Source organism: Schistocerca nitens, chromosome 3 (assembly GCF_023898315.1).
Source record: "Schistocerca nitens isolate TAMUIC-IGC-003100 chromosome 3, iqSchNite1.1, whole genome shotgun sequence".
Classification (NCBI taxonomy): domain Eukaryota; kingdom Metazoa; phylum Arthropoda; class Insecta; order Orthoptera; family Acrididae; genus Schistocerca; species Schistocerca nitens.
This window is the reverse complement of record NC_064616.1, coordinates 283852241-283874920: the sequence shown is the minus strand read 5'-3', so window position 1 is coordinate 283874920 and position 22680 is coordinate 283852241. Positions and strand designations below refer to the sequence as shown.

At 42.5% G+C, this 22680-nt stretch overlaps 1 protein-coding gene across 1 annotated transcript in view; it reads right to left on the bottom strand.

The window, feature by feature from the left end:
• Positions 1-22067, bottom strand: part of LOC126248252 (uncharacterized) — a 338750-nt gene extending 316683 nt beyond the window's left edge. Inside the window, exon 1 of the mRNA XM_049949102.1 lies at positions 21979-22067. Within this exon, the coding sequence (XP_049805059.1) occupies positions 21979-22054 (76 nt within the window). The 5' untranslated portion in view covers positions 22055-22067. The remainder of the gene's footprint in view (positions 1-21978) is intronic.
• Between the last annotated feature and the right edge of the window lie 613 nt (positions 22068-22680).

Here is a 22680-nt window from a genome sequence, read left to right as displayed (position 1 = left end):
TGGAAGAGAGCTTTTGCAACTATAAAGGTGGGTATAGCAGTTTACGAAATCTGTGTATCTTCATCTACATCCATACTCTGCAAGCACCTGAAGTGCATGGCAGAGGGGTACTTCCCATTGTACTATTTATTAGGACTTCTTACAGTCCATTCATGTATGGTGCATGGGAAGAAAATGGTTCAAATGGCTCTGAGCACTATGGAACTATCAGTCCCCTAGAACTTAGAACTACTTAAACCTAACTAACCTAAGGACATCACACACATCCATGTCCGAGGCAGGATTCGAACCTGCGACCGGCGCGGTCGCGCAGTTCCAGACTGAAGCGCCTAGAACCGCTGCATGGGAAGAATGATTGCTTAAACGACTCTGTGCGCGCAGTAAGTATTCTCGTTCTTGCGATCCCTGCGGGTACGATACGTAAGGGTAGAATTAAATTTTTATATTCATCACTTAAAGCTGGTGCTTGAAACTTTATAAGCTGGCTTTCACGGGACGGTTTGCGTCTAGCTTCAAGCTTCTGCCAGTTTTTCATCATCTCCATGACGCTCTCCTACGAGTCAAATCTGTGACCATCCGTGTTGTTCTTTGTGTACGTTCAGTGTCCAACGTTAGTTCTATTTCATAGGAGTCCCATACACTTCAGTATTGTAGGACAGGTAGTACAAGTGTTTCGTAGGCCACCTCTATTGGCTGACTGCATTCCCTTAGTATTCTACCAAAAGATGGCTGGCATGTCCTCAGCCAGCTACGCAAGATTTAGAGTGATTGCCAAACAGTTCGACTTGGCACATTCGCAAAGTGTATCAGAATTTATGTATTCCTTTCCGTCTAGGAGGAAAGAAAATGTGTGTCGAACTGACTAAAGGATATGAACTTACTGGTCATTCCAAAAGTTATTTTTTTTAATTCATACAATATCTCCGTCCACGTTAACAAACATTTTGAAGAGTAACCTGCCAACCCAGTGGTGACCTAAATGCGGTGGGGCGTTTATTGGAACGAGCATCGGTTGTTGAAGCAGCAATCTGGCAGCCGAGGCCATATTTCCATAATCGATATTGCAGTGTATACACGATCAGTCAGAAGCGGCATGGGGAAATCGCTTTATGGAAAGCAGGATTTGCGAGCCCACGTAGACGCAGTAGCTATTCGTTTGTTAGGGCCAGAAGGCTGCAGGTAGAGGAGGAGCGAAAGTTTGATGCTGTTTCTCAACGTCCGAAATGAACGGACACAGATCAGCACTGTCGCTTGGTGAACACAACAGATCCATATTTTGAATCTTATACGCCAATCGTTACTAGCACACAAATACCGCAACGCGCCTCCCCATAGAGCCTTTCTGCATCAGTAAGGCAAGTGGCTGCGAGGTAAATGATTTGGTTATTTGTTGGTGATCATAGTTCCACTGTCGTGTTTACGCGAGTTTGCAGTTTTGCGATGGCTGAGCTAAAAATTTTGTCTTTATAGAGCTTAAAACTGAGGAAAATCGCTGCAGAAATAAAGCAAATGTTGAGGCAAGCTTGTGGAAACAACGCTTTAGGCCAGATACAAACGAATGATTGGTACAACTGTTTAAAAAACAGTTGAACGTCGACTGATACGTTCGTTTCTGTCGTCCGTCAACTGGTATCGCACAAGAAAATTTTCAGAATATGAGGGCTGTGAGTCAAAGATCGTAGACAGATCATCCAAGACAACTGCAAGAGTTTCGAAATAAGTAACGGTACATGAGAACGTATTCTGTGAGAAGAACTGTACGTGAATACTGCGGTGAAGTTCCTGAACGAACAGAACTTATTTTCAAAGTTTGTCACTAGTGGCTGAAATTGGATTGAAGGCAATGACCATTACGAAGTAGCAATCGTCGCAAAGGAAGAGTACTTCACCTTGTCCAAAAGAAACGCGACAAATCGGGAGCAATTAAATCCCTATTTATTTATTTATTTTTGTTTATACTGACGGGATTATTCATAAAGGGTTCATCCCTCGTGGTCAGACGGTCACTGAAGATTTCTATCGCGAGATTCCAAAAAGTTTGAGATACGAACGACTGGGTACTCCACCATGATAATGCACGACCGCATACGGCCTACATTGTTAATTTTTGGATGAAAAAAGTTGGAAGATGCTCTCCACCTGCCATAGTATCTAGACTTAGCTCCGTATAGCTTCTTGCTTTTCACCAATATGAAAATCAAGCTGAACAGGCGAAGATTTGCAATAGTGGAGGAGATTCAAGCGGAATTAGACATCAACAGACACTCCCGTGCTACATTTCAAAAGTGATAGAAACGTTGCATTTGGTGCATTTGCTTCCAAGGAGACTACTTTGAAACTGGTGCAGAGTAAGATCCATGTACGACGTGTTAATGTATTTCGGGAATCGTATTAAAGTATGAATGTTTGTATTACGTAATTATGAAACATGTCTTGCTAAAGTCGATGTCAGTCTTCTTGACGAAGGTGAATGGTAATTCCTCCACACTGCTGGAAACTAATCGTCCAAACATTAAAAAACCGTTTTTATTCACGAAAAATACATGAAAATGTTTAGGAGGCAGTACTTAGCGCCTTTTTGCTTTGTATCATTTTCATATTAAGTGCCAAATATCAGAAACACTTTCTGTAGCTTACTTTTCCTGGTGAAACAATTGACATTAAAAATTGATCCATCTACGCACTTATCTACACTCTGTGGGCTGTTTCTTTGTTCAGATATTGTGAAACCTAAATACCTTTTTGCTTTCGGATATTTGATCTCTCGCGTGAGAATACCCATAGCAAAGACACCTGGTCCTTGTGCAAACTTTGTAGGAAGACAATGGTATGAAATCCATTACTATAACACGAGTGAGCGCGGCGATATTAGGTTAACTTCCGATAATAAAACGTCACTGTCTTTGTTTATGCGCATGCGCAGTGTACAGTACACTAAAGATTTTAGAGTTCTACACTGAGCACAATCTATTGCTAACTGACGTCACTAACCCACTCGCGGGCCCTGTGGCGTTGCTACGATCGTCTCCAGCGGGGAGCTAATTACTATTTGAGATCACTTTAATACTTCGTTGTTGCGCATTTAAACACACTCGTGCTGTCGACAACATATGACAAAATTAAGGACTTTATTCGGTACCTTTTCAATAACATACTGATTTCCCATCTGGTCCTGGACATAGTCGAGCGCTTGCCATGCACTGGGTGGCTATAATGTGCAGCTACTCACCGAGGTCCAGTGTGGTCTGCAATTGACGTAGGGCGGCAGAACTTGGCAGGTGTGCTAATGCGGAATCTATTTACACTGGAAGACGTTAGTTACAATTTTAGGTCCACGTGCTAATCTGGCTCTGTATAGAATCTCGACGTCTCCAATGTTAATGTTGATCAAATGTGTAAGCCTTTGTTAATAATAAACTCAACATTATGCCTTTTTCACTTTATCTTTTTGCCCACATCCTGTTCCTCGTCCATTAAATATGGAAACATTTCGATAGGTCTTTCTTGCATTCACAGCGCCAAATCTGCAGCTGGTAGCCCAAACGGGAACTAATTTTTTTCCAATGTAAATTGGGTCCATATTAATGCCTTGGAATATCTACCAAGTTCCGCTGCCGTACAATAATTACAGCCCACGCTGAACCTCTGAGTACCTGCACTTTAACCACTGGGATGCCGGGCTAGGCAACTAGTGTGACGTCATAAGTTCGTTGGACGAGGCTTACGAGAAAGATAGGCCGCGGCGCGTACGTCATGAAGGTAGTCCTGTGCTCGCTCGCTCAAATCAGTAGACAGACTGCGTTTTTACATCTGTTAACTCTTAACTAGGCGTGCCCGTACAAACGAAAACTGAATCTTCTACTGGAATCCGCTATTATGGAATCTTACTGTTGTTAGTCCCATAATGATGGGAAGTCCACAGGCCTACTTATAATTTGTTACGGCTGTACTGGCGTACAATAAAATTAGATTGTGCTGAAATGATTATCAGTTGCATAAGGCACCACTTCCAGCATGTAATGAGTACTGTTAAGCAGATGAGACTAAATGCTATAAACAAGTCATTATACCATTTATATCGAGTATTGATCTTAAATTTTGCTGTAGTACTGTTAATCAGTACGACTTCATAATAGCAGATTCCAGTGGAAGACGCAATTCCCGTTAGTACTTACACGCCCAGCTGCGAGTTAAGAGGTTTAGAAACGCATTTTGTCTGCTGAGATGAGCGAGCGAATTCAGGACTACTTTCGTGACGTACGCGCCGCAGCGTGTCTTTCTCGTGGGCCTGGTTCGTTGGAGGGCCCGCATTTCCCGTGGGACACGCCTAGTCGCGACGTGATTGGCGGGTGATTTACACGGATGTAAGTGAAAGTATTTGTATGGAGTGTAGCCATGTATGGAAGTGAAACATGGACGATAACTAGTTTGGACAAGAAGAGAATAGAAGCTTTCGAAATGTGGTGCTACAGAAGAATGCTGAAGATAAGGTGGGTAGATCACGTAACTAATGAGGAGGTATTGAATAGGATTGGGGAGAAGAGAAGTTTGTGGCACAACTTGACTAGAAGAAGGGATCGGTTGGTAGGACATGTTTTGAGGCATCAAGGGATCACAAATTTAGCATTGGAGGGCAGCGTGGAGGGTAAAAATCGTAGAGGGAGACCAAGAGATGTATACACGAAGCAGATTCAGAAGGATGTTGGTTGCAGTAGGTACTGGGAGATGAAGAAGCTTGCACAGGATAGAGTAGCATGGAGAGCTGCATCAAACCAGTCTCAGGACTGAAGACAACAACAACAACAACAACAACAACAAGTGTCGCGCACCCGCCACAACTGGAGTTCTTTCACCAGAAAGTCGCTCGCGTAGAATGATCTTTAGTTGACAAAATTAGCATACGAGTGATTATATGTGACAGCACTGCTGTGGTTGGCAGCCGTGGTTCTAATCACGAACGAGAAACTTCGTTTGGGTGTGGTATACCTGAAGAAACTTGGGGACACTTTTCCTCGCCGAACTGAGACCATTATCGAGGCAGGAGGTGGCCTTACACGGCATTAGCTTCACGTCTCCTCGGGGCTACAAATTTTTTTTCGGTGCGCTTATCTCAGCAGAACACAGACTCGTTTACAATCACTTCACTGTTGACAAAGTAAATTGTGTAGTTCACATGTAGTACACGCTCTTGTTTTTATGACCACGAAAGTTTTAAGACAGCGGTGGTAAGGCAAATTAGAGTTTAACGTCCTGTCAACAGTGATTTCATTGAAGACAGGGCACAAGCTCAGATTACAGAAGGGTGGGAAAGAATCGGCCATGCCCTTTTCACAAGGACCATCTCCGTAGTTGCCTGGAGCGATTCAGGGAAATCAGGTGAAAACTACATCTGGATGGCCGAACGGAGATTTGAACCGTCGTTATCTCGATTGCAAGTTGCATCGTTTATGTTTCTGTTCGGAAACACTGGAGTAATTCAAATGAAAACCTTATGGAAATGAGGTTGTACGGAGAAACCATTGTTTTATGTTTTAACGTGGTCCCCATGACATGTAATGGACGCACCCCACCGCTTCAGAAGAGCATGGATAGGCCTAACTAGCGAGAAGAATTCGCTTGATTGTGGATGCAAATACCTGTACTCCGCGGTTTTCATCGCTTCTGAAATGCTTGTCTCGCAGCACTTCTGAGCCTACCGAACATGATGTCACTAGGAGCAAGGTCTAGTAAGTGTGTGCTCGAGAACATTTGTTCCTACGGTTGAACGGGTGATATGGGCATGAGAATTGTCAACAAAACACGTGCAGTCAGAAGTCTTCGTCGGTTGCTCCTAACTACAGAGCAAGGTGATTTCGTAGCAGATTTGAGTATGAATTACTGGTCGCTGTTAACTCCCTGTTTATTCCACATAGTACCCCAAAATTGTCCCTTTTGTGCCTCAAACGTGTATGAAATTTCCTGCCGATGGTTGAGTGCGGATTTTTATGGTTTGGTCATTTCTTGCTCTAACTTTCCTGTTCACCCTGGTAGTGCACCCTAAATTCATATACCGCAACAATTCTTTCCGGAAATCCATTACCTTCGACCCTTAAACGACGCAAAAATTCCTCAGAGGCACCGACGCGACGATCTCTTACTTCAGCAGTTAACTGACGTGGCTACCATCTTGTGGACAGTATTGAAATCATGGACAGCATCGTGCGCTGAATCAGCAGTCATATCCAAACCAGTTGCTCTTTGGTTTACAGTAATACACCTGTTTTCCTTCACAAGCAGTTCCCTGCAGCTGTCTCTCTGCGGTGTACCTGGCCCGTGCTCGGACCATCTACCAAAAGGGTTAGCCTCCTTTGAACTTCCTGCGTCACTATTACTCTAGCTGAGCTTTCATCCTGCGATACATTTCCTGATTAAAAATTATTCCATTCTATCTTGACGTTGTGGTACAGCAATCTTATATTGCTACTGTTTGAAAAACGGTTGTAGGTTGCACAATGTTCTTTATTAAATCAAGAATGACGAGTTTCGACCGGATAGAGCATCAGGTTATCTGAACATGTAAGGGGAGGACGACGACATTACAATAAATCCGGCGCGCTCCTATCCTGGACTACTATAAAAGTAAAATAAGTTCAAACGCCGATCGCATAAAATTTCGTAAAGAAAAATAATTTAACTCGCGTTAAAAAATCAAATTTTCTGTCAAAATGCATCCATCAAAGAAGCTATGATACAGAATAATTAATTTTTTTATTTTATTAATTCAAAATTTTCCGCAGAGGCTGCCTTTTACTCCGTTTTATTCGTTATCGTACCTTCTCTGAGTGATGCTTTTTGGCAGAAAATTTGATTTTTTGACAATTTCATTCGGTCCGTGTTAGAAGCTTATTTTGCTTTTATAGTAGTCCAGAATAGGACCACGCCGGATTCATGGTTATGCTGTCTCTCTTCCCCCTCCCTCTATATCTTCAGATAACCTGATTGATACCCTATCCGCATGATACGCAAAGTTCTTGAATTAATAAGAAACACTGTGTAACCTACCACTGTTTTTTAAATAGCAGTTTCAGAGGTTTAACAGCATTGCTCAAAAAACGTATCACAGATCGCTGGTCCAAAGTGACGCAAGTCGACTGACAGTTTCCATTACTGTAATGTAACAACAGAGTGCTAATTGTTGGTCATCTACCGAAGCCAGGATAATTCGCGCCACTTGGCAATAGACAGTACAAATTTCAGGAAATAACCTTCGTACTTGTACCTCCACTCTGCAACTATCGAAGATGTGTAATTTGATAGAACGAATTTTGTTATTTGTTGAACGAGCTATTAAACACAAATTCAGGGGAGATATAGTTTCGTATATAAGAATAGTAAAACTCTTTGTTCACCGGTGTTGCGTACTCTAGGAAGATACTGACAGCTTTAGATATCGCTAACATTGTAGTTTTAGTAAGAGTGATACGTGTCATCGAGAAAGTGCGGCAACTGCCACAATATTCATTGCAAAAGAACAGCCCTTCAAAGCTGCGTTCATAACCAAAGTGAACATTAGATTTTGTGCGGTCTTTATTATTATTATTACATTTTAGCCCCCAGGCCAGTGATTAACTTATGTTAAATTATTTTTATTCATTGTTCTTGTTTCTTTTCCTCTTCCCAAAACCTTATTTCAATACTGATCCCTGGTTCTTTTGGGTCTTCTATTTCTTGAAACTAACTTTTTTTTATTGTACACTACATCAAAAATCTTGTGAGTGTTGTTAATTTTATGTCGGTGTCCACAGAATGTTAGTTGGCGTTTTCTGATCATTTCAGTCTGTCTGTGCGTTCGTATAATTCTTTGATCGGTCTCTTCGTCCATATAACATCTCTGTGTATTGCTCCAAATATTTTTCTGAGAATCTTACGTTCTATTTTTCTGTCCGATTGCCGACGCTCCGGTTGTGGTAGTTCCCGTTGCGCAGAGTGCTTGTGGTAGCACAATTGCGTTGTAATGGACGAATTTGGCGTATCTTTAAATATTTCCTTTATTGTAGTTCGTCCATGTTAGTTTGTACGCTTTCTGAAGTTTTTCTATTCTTCCTATGTTGGCTGCCTTTTTCGATTCTCCAATTAGTGTACAGGATGGAGAAAAATTGTGTCACGAAATTTTAAACCTGGATAACTGATGCCAGTAGGAATCATTACTACTAATGTTGTGTAGGTTGACAACGCACAATTTTTAAGCTACGGAAACTGCGCCTCGCGCTGCGATTGGCTGCCGGATTGCTCTGTTGCCGGATGCTCTGGACAACGCATGACCGCGAATGCTTTGCCTGCTGGAGATCGCGATGTATCCAAGGCATGTGCGTATCACGTTGGACAGTGACGGGGCGAGGGACGTTTGTATGTGTGAACCGACAACCATAGCGCTGCCTGCCAACCGACGAACGGCAACAGGTCAATCCCACAGCCAATCGGAGCGCGTGGCGCCAAGTTTCCGTAGTTTAAAAATGGTGCGTTGTCGACCTACACAACATTAGTAATTTTGGTTCCTACTGGCATCAGCTATCCAGGATTAAAACTTCGTGACAATTTTTCCCCACCGTGTATATTCCCGAAGGTATTTGGATTTTTCCACTCTGTGAAGCTTTCCATATATTGTGTACATGACTTTGTGGTTGTTCCTTCTTCCCATGTTTTCCGTTTTTTTTCAATACGATATATGTGGATCTGTTTTCGCAGATACTTCATGTAAATATTCCAGTGCTTCTTGGTTGGTTGGTGAGTATTGCCAGGTCATCTTCAAATGCCAGCATTTTATGATCGTCTTGTTTGCACACGTTCTTCCTGACTGAATTTCTTTTACTTTTGCTTCCCATTGATAATTTTGTCCAAGACCATGGTTAACAAAAGCGGTGGAACACCATCTTGTCTGACCCCTGTATGTAGCTCGAATGGTTCTGAAATTTCTACCATAAATTTTACTTTGGGTGTGTTGCGTCTAAGTGTGCTCACGAGTGTCCTGTTTCTGTCTATATATTATTCTCGTGTGTCAAAGAGTGTCTATGGAGCCGTAAGCCGCCTTGAAGCCCACGAGAGTGACTACAGTGTTGTTCATCTGTCTGACTTACGAGCGTTCGCAGATTCCAAATCTGTTCAATACAGTACCTTCCTTTTCTGAAGCCTGTTTGGTATTCACCTATCTCTGTATCAGCTTGTGGTTGAGTAATGCCTTTAACAGAAATTTGTAGGCGGCCAGTAATAACGAGATGCATCTAGTTATTAGAGCCTGCCTTGTCGCCCTTTTTGTGAAGCGGGTGAATCTATGTACATTTCCATTCCGGTGGAATTCCTGTATTTTTGTGGCTTTATTTTAATTTACGCAAATTATTGAAATACACAGTTCTGGCTATGGTTAGGTATTGAATAACATTTTATGTATTATTTAATGTCGCAGCGCAGGTGACGAAAATATTGGGAATGCTTTTTGGTTGCTACGGAGATCTACAAGGGACGCCAGCTGAAAAGACACTGAAAAGTAGGTTGTATTTTCAGTCGGACTTCCAAATAATTCTGACGTGTGGCGTCGTCGTGGTCGTCCTTTAATCCAGAGATTGTTTTGATGCAGCTCTCCACGCTATTCTATCCTGTGAAAGCCTCATCTCTGCGTACCTTTTGCAGCCTTCTTTCATTTGAACCCGTTTACTGCAAAATCCTTGGTATCTCCCCCCCCCCCCTTCCCCGTTCACTTTCCTCAATCACCAAACTGACGATTTCTTGATGCCTCATGATGTGTACTGTCAACTGATCCTTTTGTAGTCAAGCTGCGCCACACGTTTCTTTTTTCCCAAATTCATTCAGTACGTCGCTAACAGTTACTCGATCTGCCCATCCTATCTTCAGCAGTCTTCTGTAGCATCACATTTCAAAAACCACTATTCTCTTGTCTGAATTGCTTGTAGTCCACGTTTCACTTAGTACAAAGCTACACTGCAGACAAATATCTTTCGAAAAGACTTCGTCACGTCTAAATCTATATTCGATGCTGAATTCTCCTTTCAGCAATGTTTTTCTTACTATAGCCAGTTTCGCGGGCAAGTGCTCTACCAACTGAGCTACCGAAGCACGACTCACGCCCGGTACTCACAGCTTTACTTCTGCCAGTATCTCGTCTCCCACCTTCCAAACTTGCCCGCGAAAGGCAAAGGTCCCGAGTTCGAGTCTCGGTCGGGCACACAGTTTTAATCTGCCAGGAAGTTTCAAAATACTACTAGTTACAGTTGGGATGCTAGCCTGTTTTACTGTGTTGCAGTTATTGCTGAGGATGTAAGTGTAAAAGATTTTGCAATCTCTCTCCCCCCCCCCCCACCCCCCAGATGGCTTATTCGTATCAACATATGGTATGAAATTGCTTCAAGAAATTAAACTTGTACCTAGAAAAATATAAATAGTCACATTAAAGAGCTCTAAGTATTTATTACAAACGTAAGTAGTAATTCAGGTTTCCGTGAATCTTTTGTATATAATTTTGAGAAAGAAATGCATGCTAGAAGAAAGCTGGTAGGCAATGGGGGGAAAACCCCAGTCTATCTATGCTCTTACACATTTCTACGCATAACATTCGTGATCGGTGTGAGTAGTTCTTTTTTCCTGTCTCACAATGCCGCCTTCAAGAATAGACTAGAAATCGTTTACAAACTCTTATGACACACGCATCGAAGTCTGGAAAAAATGATAATGTAAACTTTGGTCCTGCACCACCCTATTCTTCCGTTCCGTGTGAAGATTTTTTCCTTCTAAACTCGATCAAGTTAAAAATTTTAAATCTGTCACCTTTGTGTCTCTACGCTACCCTGACAAATGCAGACAACTGAGTTTATAAACACAGTTCAGCTGTTACACCGTAGAAAGCATATTGCCAACTATTACACCAGTGTGTGTGTGTGTGTGTGTGTGTGTGTGTGTGTGTGTGTGTGTGTGTGTGTGTGTGTGTGTTTCATAACATTTTATGGAAAATTAACAAAGATGGTATGACCAATCATTGGATTTTCATGTGTTCCATCTTCACAATATTCGTAAGGGTGTCATTACTAGAAAATTATTTCCGTCTCTTCAGTTTAAAAATCCGATCAAATATGCGTATTAACCCTGAAAATACATATACATTCTCCATAGTATTCGTAATATAACGTAAATATACAGCTCGCGCGATATGGTACCTAAACAAAATTACCTTGCACAGGCCATCTGAAGCATCCCAATTCCAGTCAATGTTTTAATCGTTGTATTAACTGAAATACGTATTTCGCCAAATGAAGATGAGCGCCAGCTAGAAACGTGTAATTACAAAAATACAATAATTGGCTGGTTGCTGTATTTATTAAAATATGAACTACAAAAAATGGCTCTGAGCACTATGGGACTTAACATCTATGGTCATCAGTCCCCTAGAACTTAGAACTACTTAAACCTAACTAACCTAAGGACAGCACACAACACCCAGCCATCACGAGGCAGAGAAAATCCCTGACCCCGCCGGGAATCGAACCCGGGAACCCGGGCGTGGGAAGCGAGAACGCTACCGCACGACCACGAGATGCGGGCTACGAACTACAGGAACGGGGCTCAACAACCAATAAAATCGGTATCTTATATACCTATGTTTGAAGCAGAACAAACCTTCAGATTACGTAAGCGTAATCCGCCCAAGAAATAATACCGTTTAACAGACAATTATGACAAGGGAATAGCAAGAGTCAGACGAAGCTTTACTTGGCAAAAGTTAGTTTGCTTTTAAGAATAGATGTTAAGATATGCAACACTTTCCTAGTCACACTTCCCGACACATAAGCTGCAAGTGACCTCTTATTAGTTACCAAATCGCAAACTGAGGTGATTAACTCCTTGCCGTACAGTTTAGTGCCCAAGCGACTGGAAACTATGCATGCGAAAAGCGCCAACAGGATGCGTGACGATCTCAATACAACTTGACATGGGGATACCTGTTAATGTAGCTACACGTGGTACTGATCTTGTAAACGTTAACACTAATTCTTGTTATTTATGTATATTTTCGTAATAACATTTCAAACAGTACTGCAAAACAATTTTTTGCACATAAACAATACTTTAATATAAACTTTGTGGCCTTCATCTGACTTCTTCAGAAGGAATGTAATAACACGATGCCTAAACTTAGATACTGTCAGACAAAAGTAATTACATGAAGAAACGCTCTTCTTGAGCGAATATCTAGGAGTAAAATACTCTAAAAAAATTTTTAGTCCTGCATCGCGTGTTAATTTCGAAAGCATTGTAATAGCTGTAGTGCTACATTACACCCCGCATATCCCACGCCGCTTCGCACTTGTGTCATATGCAAACTTTGCACTTTAGGAGTCAGATCTGTATGTTTTGGGAAATCGGCTCAATACTGCGCCCAGAGTCGAAGAGGTTTTACCTATTTATGGTTTTCCACACTTTTTGAAGTCCGGCAAATGGACATTATTCAATGTTATCTTTGCTATATATATTCGGTAATCAACGTATGTATCCCTTCTCTGACCGCGTATTTATTTTTGGTAATGTACAATTTAAACAGAGCCTTATCCGACTCGCAAAAGAAAAAAAAATTGGTCCGACTTTCTTCCCCATGAGTGAGATTCGTGATGTTTGCGTTTGGTCCGCATTTGTTTCCACGAGTCGGATTCAAAGTACGGCAAGGGGTTAAAACACAGCGGAATGGACCAGGATGCAGACTTTATGAGAGCAACATTTACGGTGTAACCCGCTGCATTAGAGCAATCTCGGAAGCCATAGCGAGAAAATTATCCAGCTCTTTGCCAAAAGCTTGTCTATTCCACTGTGAGTTAATCATCTCACTGAACCTCCGCATCTGCATTTCCATGACTAACAACTGAAGAACGCATAGCACAGCAACTTTTATTTTAGGAAATATGACGCTGTAATTACTGGGCATGTTAGCATAATTATACTGTTTCAAGCAAATGCTTAGTTTTTTGCCAAATCTCATTTAGGTCTCTTGTAAATCTACCAATAATAATCGTTTATTAGGAGGAATTGTTTCTAAAATAAGTTTGGATTTGTAATTTTCAAAAATGGATCATACACAAATTCAGAGTTTTACAGAAATGACTGACGGATGGGAAACAGACACCTTTTCCACTTTAAATAATTTTTATTCTGTTTCAGGGGTTCGAACTAGAGGCATAGCCTCAAGTATTCGAATAAAATAGCTTCACTAACGGTGACTAACATCTGTGCAATCGAGATTTCACTGATACCAGCTAGGCATTTTCTTCACGACTGGGATATTTCAACATTTTTCGATCTTATTGATTCACACAGATTATGGAGACGTTAGTGCCCCAGCAAGGACTACGTAAACCAATATTTACTCCACAAAATGAGCCAAAATATTATCACCACTTCCCACCTCGAGATTGCCTCCTGGTGGCTTCGCGTGCACGTGACGTTGTAAGCCAAGTATAAGGGACGACCAAAAAGTTTTCATTCGAAGGCAGTACAGTCCAGAATCTGCATGCCAATCAGGCAAAATCGCCCTGAGCATTGAGGAAATCACTCAACCGACGCACCAGCTGGGAGATATCCCTTTGGTAGAGCACCATGTCCTGTTGCGTGTCCATAAATGCCTGCTGCATATTCTCGTCCAACAGGAATCGCCGACCGTTCAAGACCTGTTTTAGGGGAGGATGCGGCTGGTCTCCCAGATCGGTCAGCGTCTTCTGTCTAATAGCGACCAGCACCGAACTTGGCTCACCATTCCACAACGGTGATTTTCGACGGACATGCTGTCCCACACACATTTTTCATTCTCCGATGGACGTCTGTTTTTGTCCTTCGACATCCACCAAAAGAATAGCAAAATGGCCCTGTTTGGACACATTTGGTAACGACGTCGCCATATTACACTTTTCTGCATTTACCTCAGAAATACACGAATGTCACACCAACCCCCTGCCTGCATGTCGGTGCTTATATACCCGCAGCGGAGTCGCGCTAAGTTGCATATACGCTGCAGCAACGCCCTCTAACAAACTTTTTGATCGCCCTTTATATATAACCAGATCAGAGACCAATGGAGAATCATCACAGCGACGATACGGTCAGGAAGTGGGGAAATTCACTGACTTAAGAGAAATGAATGAAAGGTATGACGTTATGGTCGGTGCTCGGAAACTAGCATCTCGGAAACCGCGAAGATGGCCGGCTGTTCGTGTGCTGCTTCGTGAGCATATATACCAAATCGTTTAAGGGGGGTTAGGACGTCAAACGGGCCGACTTGGAGCAGGAGAGGCATCATGGGACATTAATTTCCAGTGTCTATACTTTTACAAATAAATTCATAAAACTTTGTCAGCATGACCAGGAAGTATTCAGGATTCACACTCATTGCAGTGGAATTTCGAAAACATAACAAAATTTTTTTACGTGTGAAATTTCATCATTTTTCACTTACTAATGATGCATTTGTTGCTATAGGTACACTTTTCTTAAGTTACAGAGATTCTTCGATGAATTTTGCATAGCATAGAAACCATACAGGTGTATGAAACTCTAGAATTTGATTTATGAAAAAACGAATGATCTGTTGTATTTTAAACTTCATGTTTAGAAAAAACACAAATTTTGTAGTTAATTACCTCAATTTTTACCACAGTGAGTTTCATACACCTTTAAGTATGGTTTGTATGCTGTGCAAAATTCATCGAAGAATCTCTCTTACTTATGAAGAAAAGTACCTATAGCAACAAATGCTGCCATTAGTAAGTGAAAAAATGATTAAATTTCACATGTAAAAAAAAATCATTTAGTTATGTTTTCGAACTTCCACTGCTATGAGTGTGAATTCTGAATCCTTCCTGGTCATGCTGACAAAGTTTTATGAATTTATTTGTAAAAGTATAGACAGTGGAAATTAAAATGTCCTGTGGTGCCTCTCCTGCTCCAAATCGGCCCGTTTGACGTCCTACCCCCCCCCCCCCCCCCCCTTAAGGACCATGAAACAACGGGTAGACGCCCACGCCTCATCACAGAATGTGGTGGAGGTTGGAGGCTTGCCTGCTCTGAAGTAGGATAGCCAGCGGTCTGGGGCCGATCTGTTTACAATGCTGTCTATGGGCTATCACTGTATATTTTCGGACATCGGGTTCCACAGCAAATGATCCATTTATGTTTCCATACCGACTCTGCGACAGTGTCAGTTAGGATTGCAGTGGGCACGGGATCATCGAGACTGGACAGTGAAAACTTATTGCCTTGTAGGATGACATTCATCTTGTTACACCATGTTGAGGGTCGTATCTGGAGATGGCATAATCCAGGTGAACAGCTGTTGGAAACACGCACCGCACCATTCCCGCAGGTTGGCAGGGACAGTGTTCTGATACAGGGATAGTTTCACCCGGGCTTCCAAGGGATCTGTGGTAGTAATCTAAGGCACTATGGCAGCTGTGAACTACACGAATGTTGAAACTTCCTGGCAGATTAAAACTGTGTGCCGGACCGAGACTAACTCCGGACCTATGCCTTTCGCAGGCAAGTGCTCAGATGGTAGAGGTCCAGAGTTAGAGTCTCTGTCCGGCACACAGTTTTAATCTGTCAGGAAGTTTCATATCAGCGTACACTCCGCTGCAGAGTGAAAATCTCATTCTGTCCTACATGAATGTTATTGTGGATCATCTGCATCCCTTCATGCTTGATGTTTTCCCCAAATGTGATGGCATTTTCCAGCACGATCACTGGCCACGCCACAAAGCCAGATCGTTCTGCACTGGTTTGAAGAGCATGATGGTGAACTCACATGTGTGCCTTGGCAACGAAATTCGCCTCGTCCGAATCCGATGGAACACATCTGGGACGCTACCAGGCATCAGCTCTGCGGCCACGCATCGCCGGTAAGTAATTTACGGAAATTGCATGACCTTTGCGTAGACGTCTGATGTCACACTGCCAGAAACCTGCCAAGGACTTTTAGAATCGTGCCATCGCTGGTCCAAGGGTGGACCAACACGCTATTAAGCAGATAGTTATAATGTTTTGACTCTTCAGTGTATATGATATCTATTGAGTACAAAACCTAGTAAGTCTGTATATCTAACATGGGTTTATGCTCTTGCTGGTACGGAATGCAAGTGGCAGATCGGTTACCCACGTAAAAGGCAGGCTCTCAGTAACTATAACCATCGGCTTGAGAATTCCTTTCTTAGATGTGAGAAGAATTGCAACGCTTACCGCAATTTCAATTTGTGGGCTGCCCATGTTCACTGGGTGTGGTGAAGCTAACATCTCCCGATGAATCAAATGACATTGTGATTCACATCTCTACCAGAAAATAATTGAGTAAATATAATACTTTTAACTTAAATATAAATCAACAAAATACAAATTGCTGTGACCAGTTACATTTATTATATTACACAGCATGAACCTCAAAATTTTCCCTGCTTACAAAAATTTGTAGTTATTTAACGATGTTCGATAGAGCTATGCGGGTTGCTGCAAATGGTAGTTTAACTCGTCATTTTTATGTACCCATATCTGTGTGCGCTCAGTTACACGGCCGGCCGAAGTGGCCGTGCGGTTAAAGGCGCTGCAGTCTGGAACCGCAAGACCGCTACGGTCGCAGTTTCGAATCCTGCCTCGGGCATGGATGTTTGTGATGTCCTTAGGTTAGTTAGGTTTAACTAGTTCTAAGTTCTAGGGGACTAATGACCTCAGCAGTTGAGTCCCATAGTGCTCAGAGCCATTTGAACCAATCAGTTACACGAATATGAACCATGGGCAGGGTTTCAGCAAGGTGGTGCATCGCCTCACTAGAGGTTGTTTGTTCACCAGTTCTTGGACGAAAACTTTCTACACAGACTGATCGGCAAAGACGGTCCAGCATCATCGCCGCAAGATTCAAGAGAACTGATTTTTTTCTGTGGGATTACGTTTAGGATACAGCATTCAGTTCAGAAGTTCCTGATGTGCCAGTTCTTACGGTACGAATATGAATTATTGTCAAGGCGGTTGCGGAAGACATGCTGCAAAGACGTGTAGATAAATTTAGTATCGTCTAGACGTTCTTACTGGCACATATTGAAGTGTATCCATCAAAAAATAGAGTTAAGCTACCATTTGCAAGAAAGCCCATAACTGTATGTAGCTTAGTTCCCTAGGAATAAATGTTTCGAATCAGTGAAAGACTGCTCACCCTATATTTCCACTACGTGTATCGGAGCATTATCCTGTGGACATACTGTTATGTCAAAGCATGAATGTATTGCATGTACGACTTTTGGGTATACTGTGGCACTGTTTCAGTGGTCACAGGCACCTTTCCCAGTCTTTTACATCGCATTCTATACAGCTAACTACAGTCCATGTGATTTAAGTGTGACAAATAGTTCAGTGCAATACGGGAGTTATTCCGTCTCTTGCGATTGTGTGAAGTCCTACTTGGACAAGACGTGTTTCGTTTTATTTAAAATATCTTCAGTGGACAGGTTTTCTGGGTTCTACATTATTTCCATGCGTGTTATGCACAGGGAGTAGATTCTTAGCACACAGCACTGCACTGACACTATGCACTGCAGCGTGCCGAAAGTTGAATGACTGAAAATAACGTACAACCCTAAAGATCTGACCACAGACGATACTTTAAATTAAGCGAAAGTCTTCTGGTTCAAGCAAGACTTTTTATAAAGTCACAAAAGATGGAATAACACCCATATTACCTGTAAAACGGCGACTGCGGAAGACGCTCCAAAAACAAAGAGACAACATATGTAATCCAGTGTATAGTATGTGATGTAAATGGAGAATGAGCCAGTGAACACACAGACCGTGCCATACAATACGTCCATGCCATATGAATTGACGAACTCTCCTGATGTATAGGCCTAATCCTCTGGAACGCCTCTGGAAAGTAATACCGGGTGATCAAAAAGTCAGTATAAATTTGAAAACTGAATAAATCACGAAATAATGTAGATAGAGAGGTACAAATTGACACACATGCTTGGAATGACATGGGTTTTATTAGAACCAAACAAATACAGAAGTTCTAAAAAGTCCGACAGATGGCGCTTCATCTGATCAGAATAGCAATAATTAGCATAACAAAGGAAGAGAAAGCAAAGATGATGTTTTTTTACAGGAAATGCTCAATATGTCCATCATTCCTCAACAATAGCTGTAGTCGAGGAATACTGTTGTGAACAGCACTGTAAAGCACGTCCGGAGGTATGGCGAGGCACTGGCGTCGGATGTTGTCTTTCAGCATCCCCAGAGATGTCTGTCGATCACGATACACTTGCGACTTCAGGTAACCCCAAAGCCAATAATCGCACGGACTGAGGTCTGGGGACCTGGGAGGCCAAGCATGACGAAAGTGGCGGCTGAGCACACGATCACCACCAAACGACGCGCGCAAGAGATCTTTCACGCGTTTAGCAATATGGGGTGGTTCTAATAAAACCCCATGTCATTCCAAGCATGTGTCAATTTTTACCCCTCTATCTACATTATTCCGTGGTTTATTAAGTTTTCAAATGTACACTGACTTTTTGATCACACGGTACAATAAATGAACGGCTATACCAATTTGTATTTTCAAGTAATATTCATTAGAGCCACGGTACAGCCAGAGCTAAAATACTGTCGTTTAGACTGGAATAGAAGATGCAGAGTAGTGTTTTGTATTCTCCGGCAGACTGCAGTGGGAACGCCAAGTATTTGGGTGAGACGCCTGCAGGCAGCCAGACACAACAAGCCGCAAATAGACGCTCGCCGCTGCCCTCGTCTCAACTCCATACTTACAAACGCTGCCTTTTACTAGCACTTGTGAGTGGCCGTAGTTGCTGTATAGTTACTTCGGATGTTCTAAATCCGTCTGTGCAACTACTAAAAAGGTTTATTTTACTCGACACGTGTCGTTCTGTTCACTTAAAACATCAGTGATCTGTAATAAAACCTTCACAATTATATATATATAAAACTAAAAATGTAAATATGTGATTCCGATTCACTGTAAAGGTTTTAAATGAATAGGCTAAAACGAAACGCATATGGTAAACATTTTAGTTATGAAATTTATTTTCGTATGTGTTCTACCAGACCTGCAATTTTTTTTCATATTTGTTCCGTAGTTATATAGGCGCTTTACAATTACAGGCTCATATCTAAAAAAAATGGAATTTTCCTTTGCCCCATTTGTGATGTAGCTGCAGAATTGCCAGTATAGATTTTTATGCAAGATAATCTGTGATTACGTTCGATTACCTTTCTTGAAAGCGGATTTTCATTGAAGGTAAACTATGGTTCTGTCTTGTTATGAACTGAGAAGAACTTTGCCGAAGTTCACAGCATATTTTGTTCCGAATTTCGGTTTGTTCGTTCAAAACTTTATTTAGCTCCCTTTTCCACTAAGAATGGAGAGATTACTGCTTATGTCTACTATAGAGTGTCCGCTAAGAATTTTTACTAAATGCGGAGAGACGATTTTCGCTTTTGGTTGCATCTCTGGTGGAAGATTCGCATGAAAAATGCAATTCATACTATTATTGAAGCTCCATCATAGCAAATACAAAAAACTGAGTCGTTGCATAGACGGCTTGCAAACATCCTACATAGAAAATACGCCAGCAACAAGTTGCAAGACGCTCTATCGCAGTAATACACACGCGTCGTCTGAGGTGCTTATCAGTATAAACAGCCCGTTTGATGAGATACAAATTGCCGGCCGAAGTGGCCGTGCGGTTAAAGGCGCTACAGTCTGGAACCGCAAGACCGCTACGGTCGCAGGTTCGAATCCTGCCTCGGGCATGGATGTTTGTGATGTCCTTAGGTTAGTTAGGTTTAACTAGTTCTAAGTTCTAGGGGACTAATGACCTCAGCAGTTGAGTCCCATAGTGCTCAGAGCCATTTGAACCATTTAGATACAAATTAGAGAAAGAATTATTTTTCCGTCTTACACGAATTTTTGTTAATGGTAACTCGCACCTCACGATACAAAAAATTTAAAACATCTGCTACCATGTAGAGCTTAATCTAATTCCAGAAACCAAACTTACCACATTCTGACTGGGGAGCTAATTGTCGCAGCAGTTAGAAAATATAGAATTATAAACCTCTTTTTACAAACGTCATTCAGATCAAGTGGCTGTGCTGCAAAGAACGCTGTTTAGGCAAGGTGCCAAACGCACCGCGTACCGAATGCGGCCAGATAAAGATTTAATACAAATCCTAAAGAAAAAGAAAGAAAACCAGGTGACGCCCCCTTCTGAAGTAAAAGATGCCGATGTCCATTATGTAGTCAAACATCAGACATCAATAACTCTAGCGGGACGGCACTGTCATACAAGAAACGAGCTCGTCGGTCTTTCGTAAATAAAAAACTATAGTGTTTTACTAGGGCGTGCAGCTAAGCGGCCGCTAAGAGACTGCAGCTCGCCACTTCCACAAAAACCTGCGCGAACTCCCTCAGGATTGTACCTGTTATTGCTCACAGCTGCCAGGTGCAAACCAACAAAAAGAACGGCCATCGCTGCCGTCCCAAGCCACTATTCATCTGTCAGTGTCGCCATAGAAACGGGTACAATGGAAAATACGCCCCTTCTACAAAGTTTTTCACTCTCAGCCGTTTATCAGAGGCCTCGGGTTCGACAGCTGGAAGTAAGCGTCAGAATTTCGGGCCTGATCAGTATTCTCAGCCACGAAGTGTGATTCAGCGAACGCAGCAAAAGCACCTCTGGGAAAGGAGAGAAACTAATGCTCGACTACAACGTCGTAGAGAAATCCCCGGCCTTACATAATTCTCAGAAGACCGTGTGCAGGCAAATGGCAGGTACGGCAATGAGCATTTCCGCTGTTGGAATGCCAGCCGGATGCTCGCGAAACCTGTCTCAAGTGCAGTCTACACGCTAAATGCGGCTTATTAGAGATTCTCCATACTGCACAGAATCATTTTCTTTATACTACTTCCTTTATAATACGTTACTCAAAAAAGTGACCACAATTATCAGATATTCTGCAACTTTCGTCCTTTTTAGAGCTTTAAGAGACCGGTCAGAATTGTGTGCGTCACTCGAGTATGCTGAGAGTATGAACACTGCAAACGGGTTAACGTAGCTTCAAAGTCTAGGACACAACATTACTCCGACTCAGTGTTTTACCGCATTTTTTTTTTTTTTCATTTTAGCGCTATGTGATAGCTCGGGCATTGTGCAAGTAGCGGTTTTCTTCCAACACATGCTTCAACTACGAAGCGTTACCTCTCGGCGCAGTTGCGTTAATTAATCAACTTGCCAGTCTCCCCATATCTTTGTTTCAGGAGTCATGTAACACGTGACGGTCTAAAATTCGTAATCCGTCCACGTGTTTTGAGCACTCGGCAGTAAGCACAACTGAATTCCATATCACACGTTGACAGAAAGCTAAGATGTATTTAGTTACATTACAGTTATCGTAAGCGTAGTTTGTTATAAACTTATTTCGAAAACAAGCATGTACAGCATTTGTAGGAGTGAAAAGCATGCTGACGTACGAAGACGCGTGTTGACATGTCCAATAAACATTACAATTGCTGGCACTTTTTGTATTATACTGGTCCCTCAGCTGATTACGAAAATCACTTCCACTATTGGTATGTTGATTTCCTCATTTCGAATATTCGTGGGCTTGCAAATTTAAATTGTGAGTAACGTTAATTCTCTACCATCACCAAATTTTACGCTGTATCCTTAGCAACAGAATTAAAATTATTTAAAAACATTCGTTTATCTCGGTAAAGCGTCTTAACTGACACGATAGTATCCAACGAACAAATCTTTACATCTAGTTTCATATTAGAAACTGCTGCTACAATAACGCTTTTTTTTTTTTTAACAGAAAAGAATCGAAATAATAATGGGGTCAGAATGGCGTGCGGCTCTCCACACGATTTGCGCAAAGGGAAATTCGAGTGCTTACCGGAGTGCAGCGTGCAGAGCAGGACGAGAAGACGGGCCAAGCATGTGCGCATGCGTGTATCCACGTTCGTGTCCATGCTGCCGGCTCGCCGCTCGGGCACTGAATGAAGCGCCGATGAATGAGCCGTGCCACGGGTGGGAGCGGTGGGGTGGGGATGAGGAGCGATGGCGGGGGTTAAGGGGCGGGGTGGGGTCAGAGGGGGGCGCCCGGCGGCCGGTGAGCTGCCCACCTGCCTGCGCGTGCATTCCGCGCACGTTTTCGGCCTTCTTTATACTTTTCAAGCTGGACACATCTCGATCGGCTGGCACGCGATTTACTCTGGAAGCTATGCGGGTCGCTAGTTTTTGTTCGCTCGTAGATGCTTGTTGCGTAACCTGCGCATCCGGCAATTAAGTGGGCCGAGGAAAAAGTGGTTCGCTGTTGCATCCCTGCTGACATTGTCATTAAAAAGCGCATTCCGAGCGAGAGGAGCAGGTGCCCCCGAGAGGTGGCGCATAATGTGGCAACCGGGTCCGTGACCTCCAGCGCTCACCAGCCTGCCTTCTCGATCGCGTATACCCTTTCCCTACCGCTGAATATTCCTAGCGCTCGTGTTAACTCTGCCAACTTCAAGCCGAAACCAGAGCTCTCTTCTATAAATATTACGCAACCTGAAATAATAGTACCAATTCTGCCATACTATTTTAAAGACCTTCTTACCGG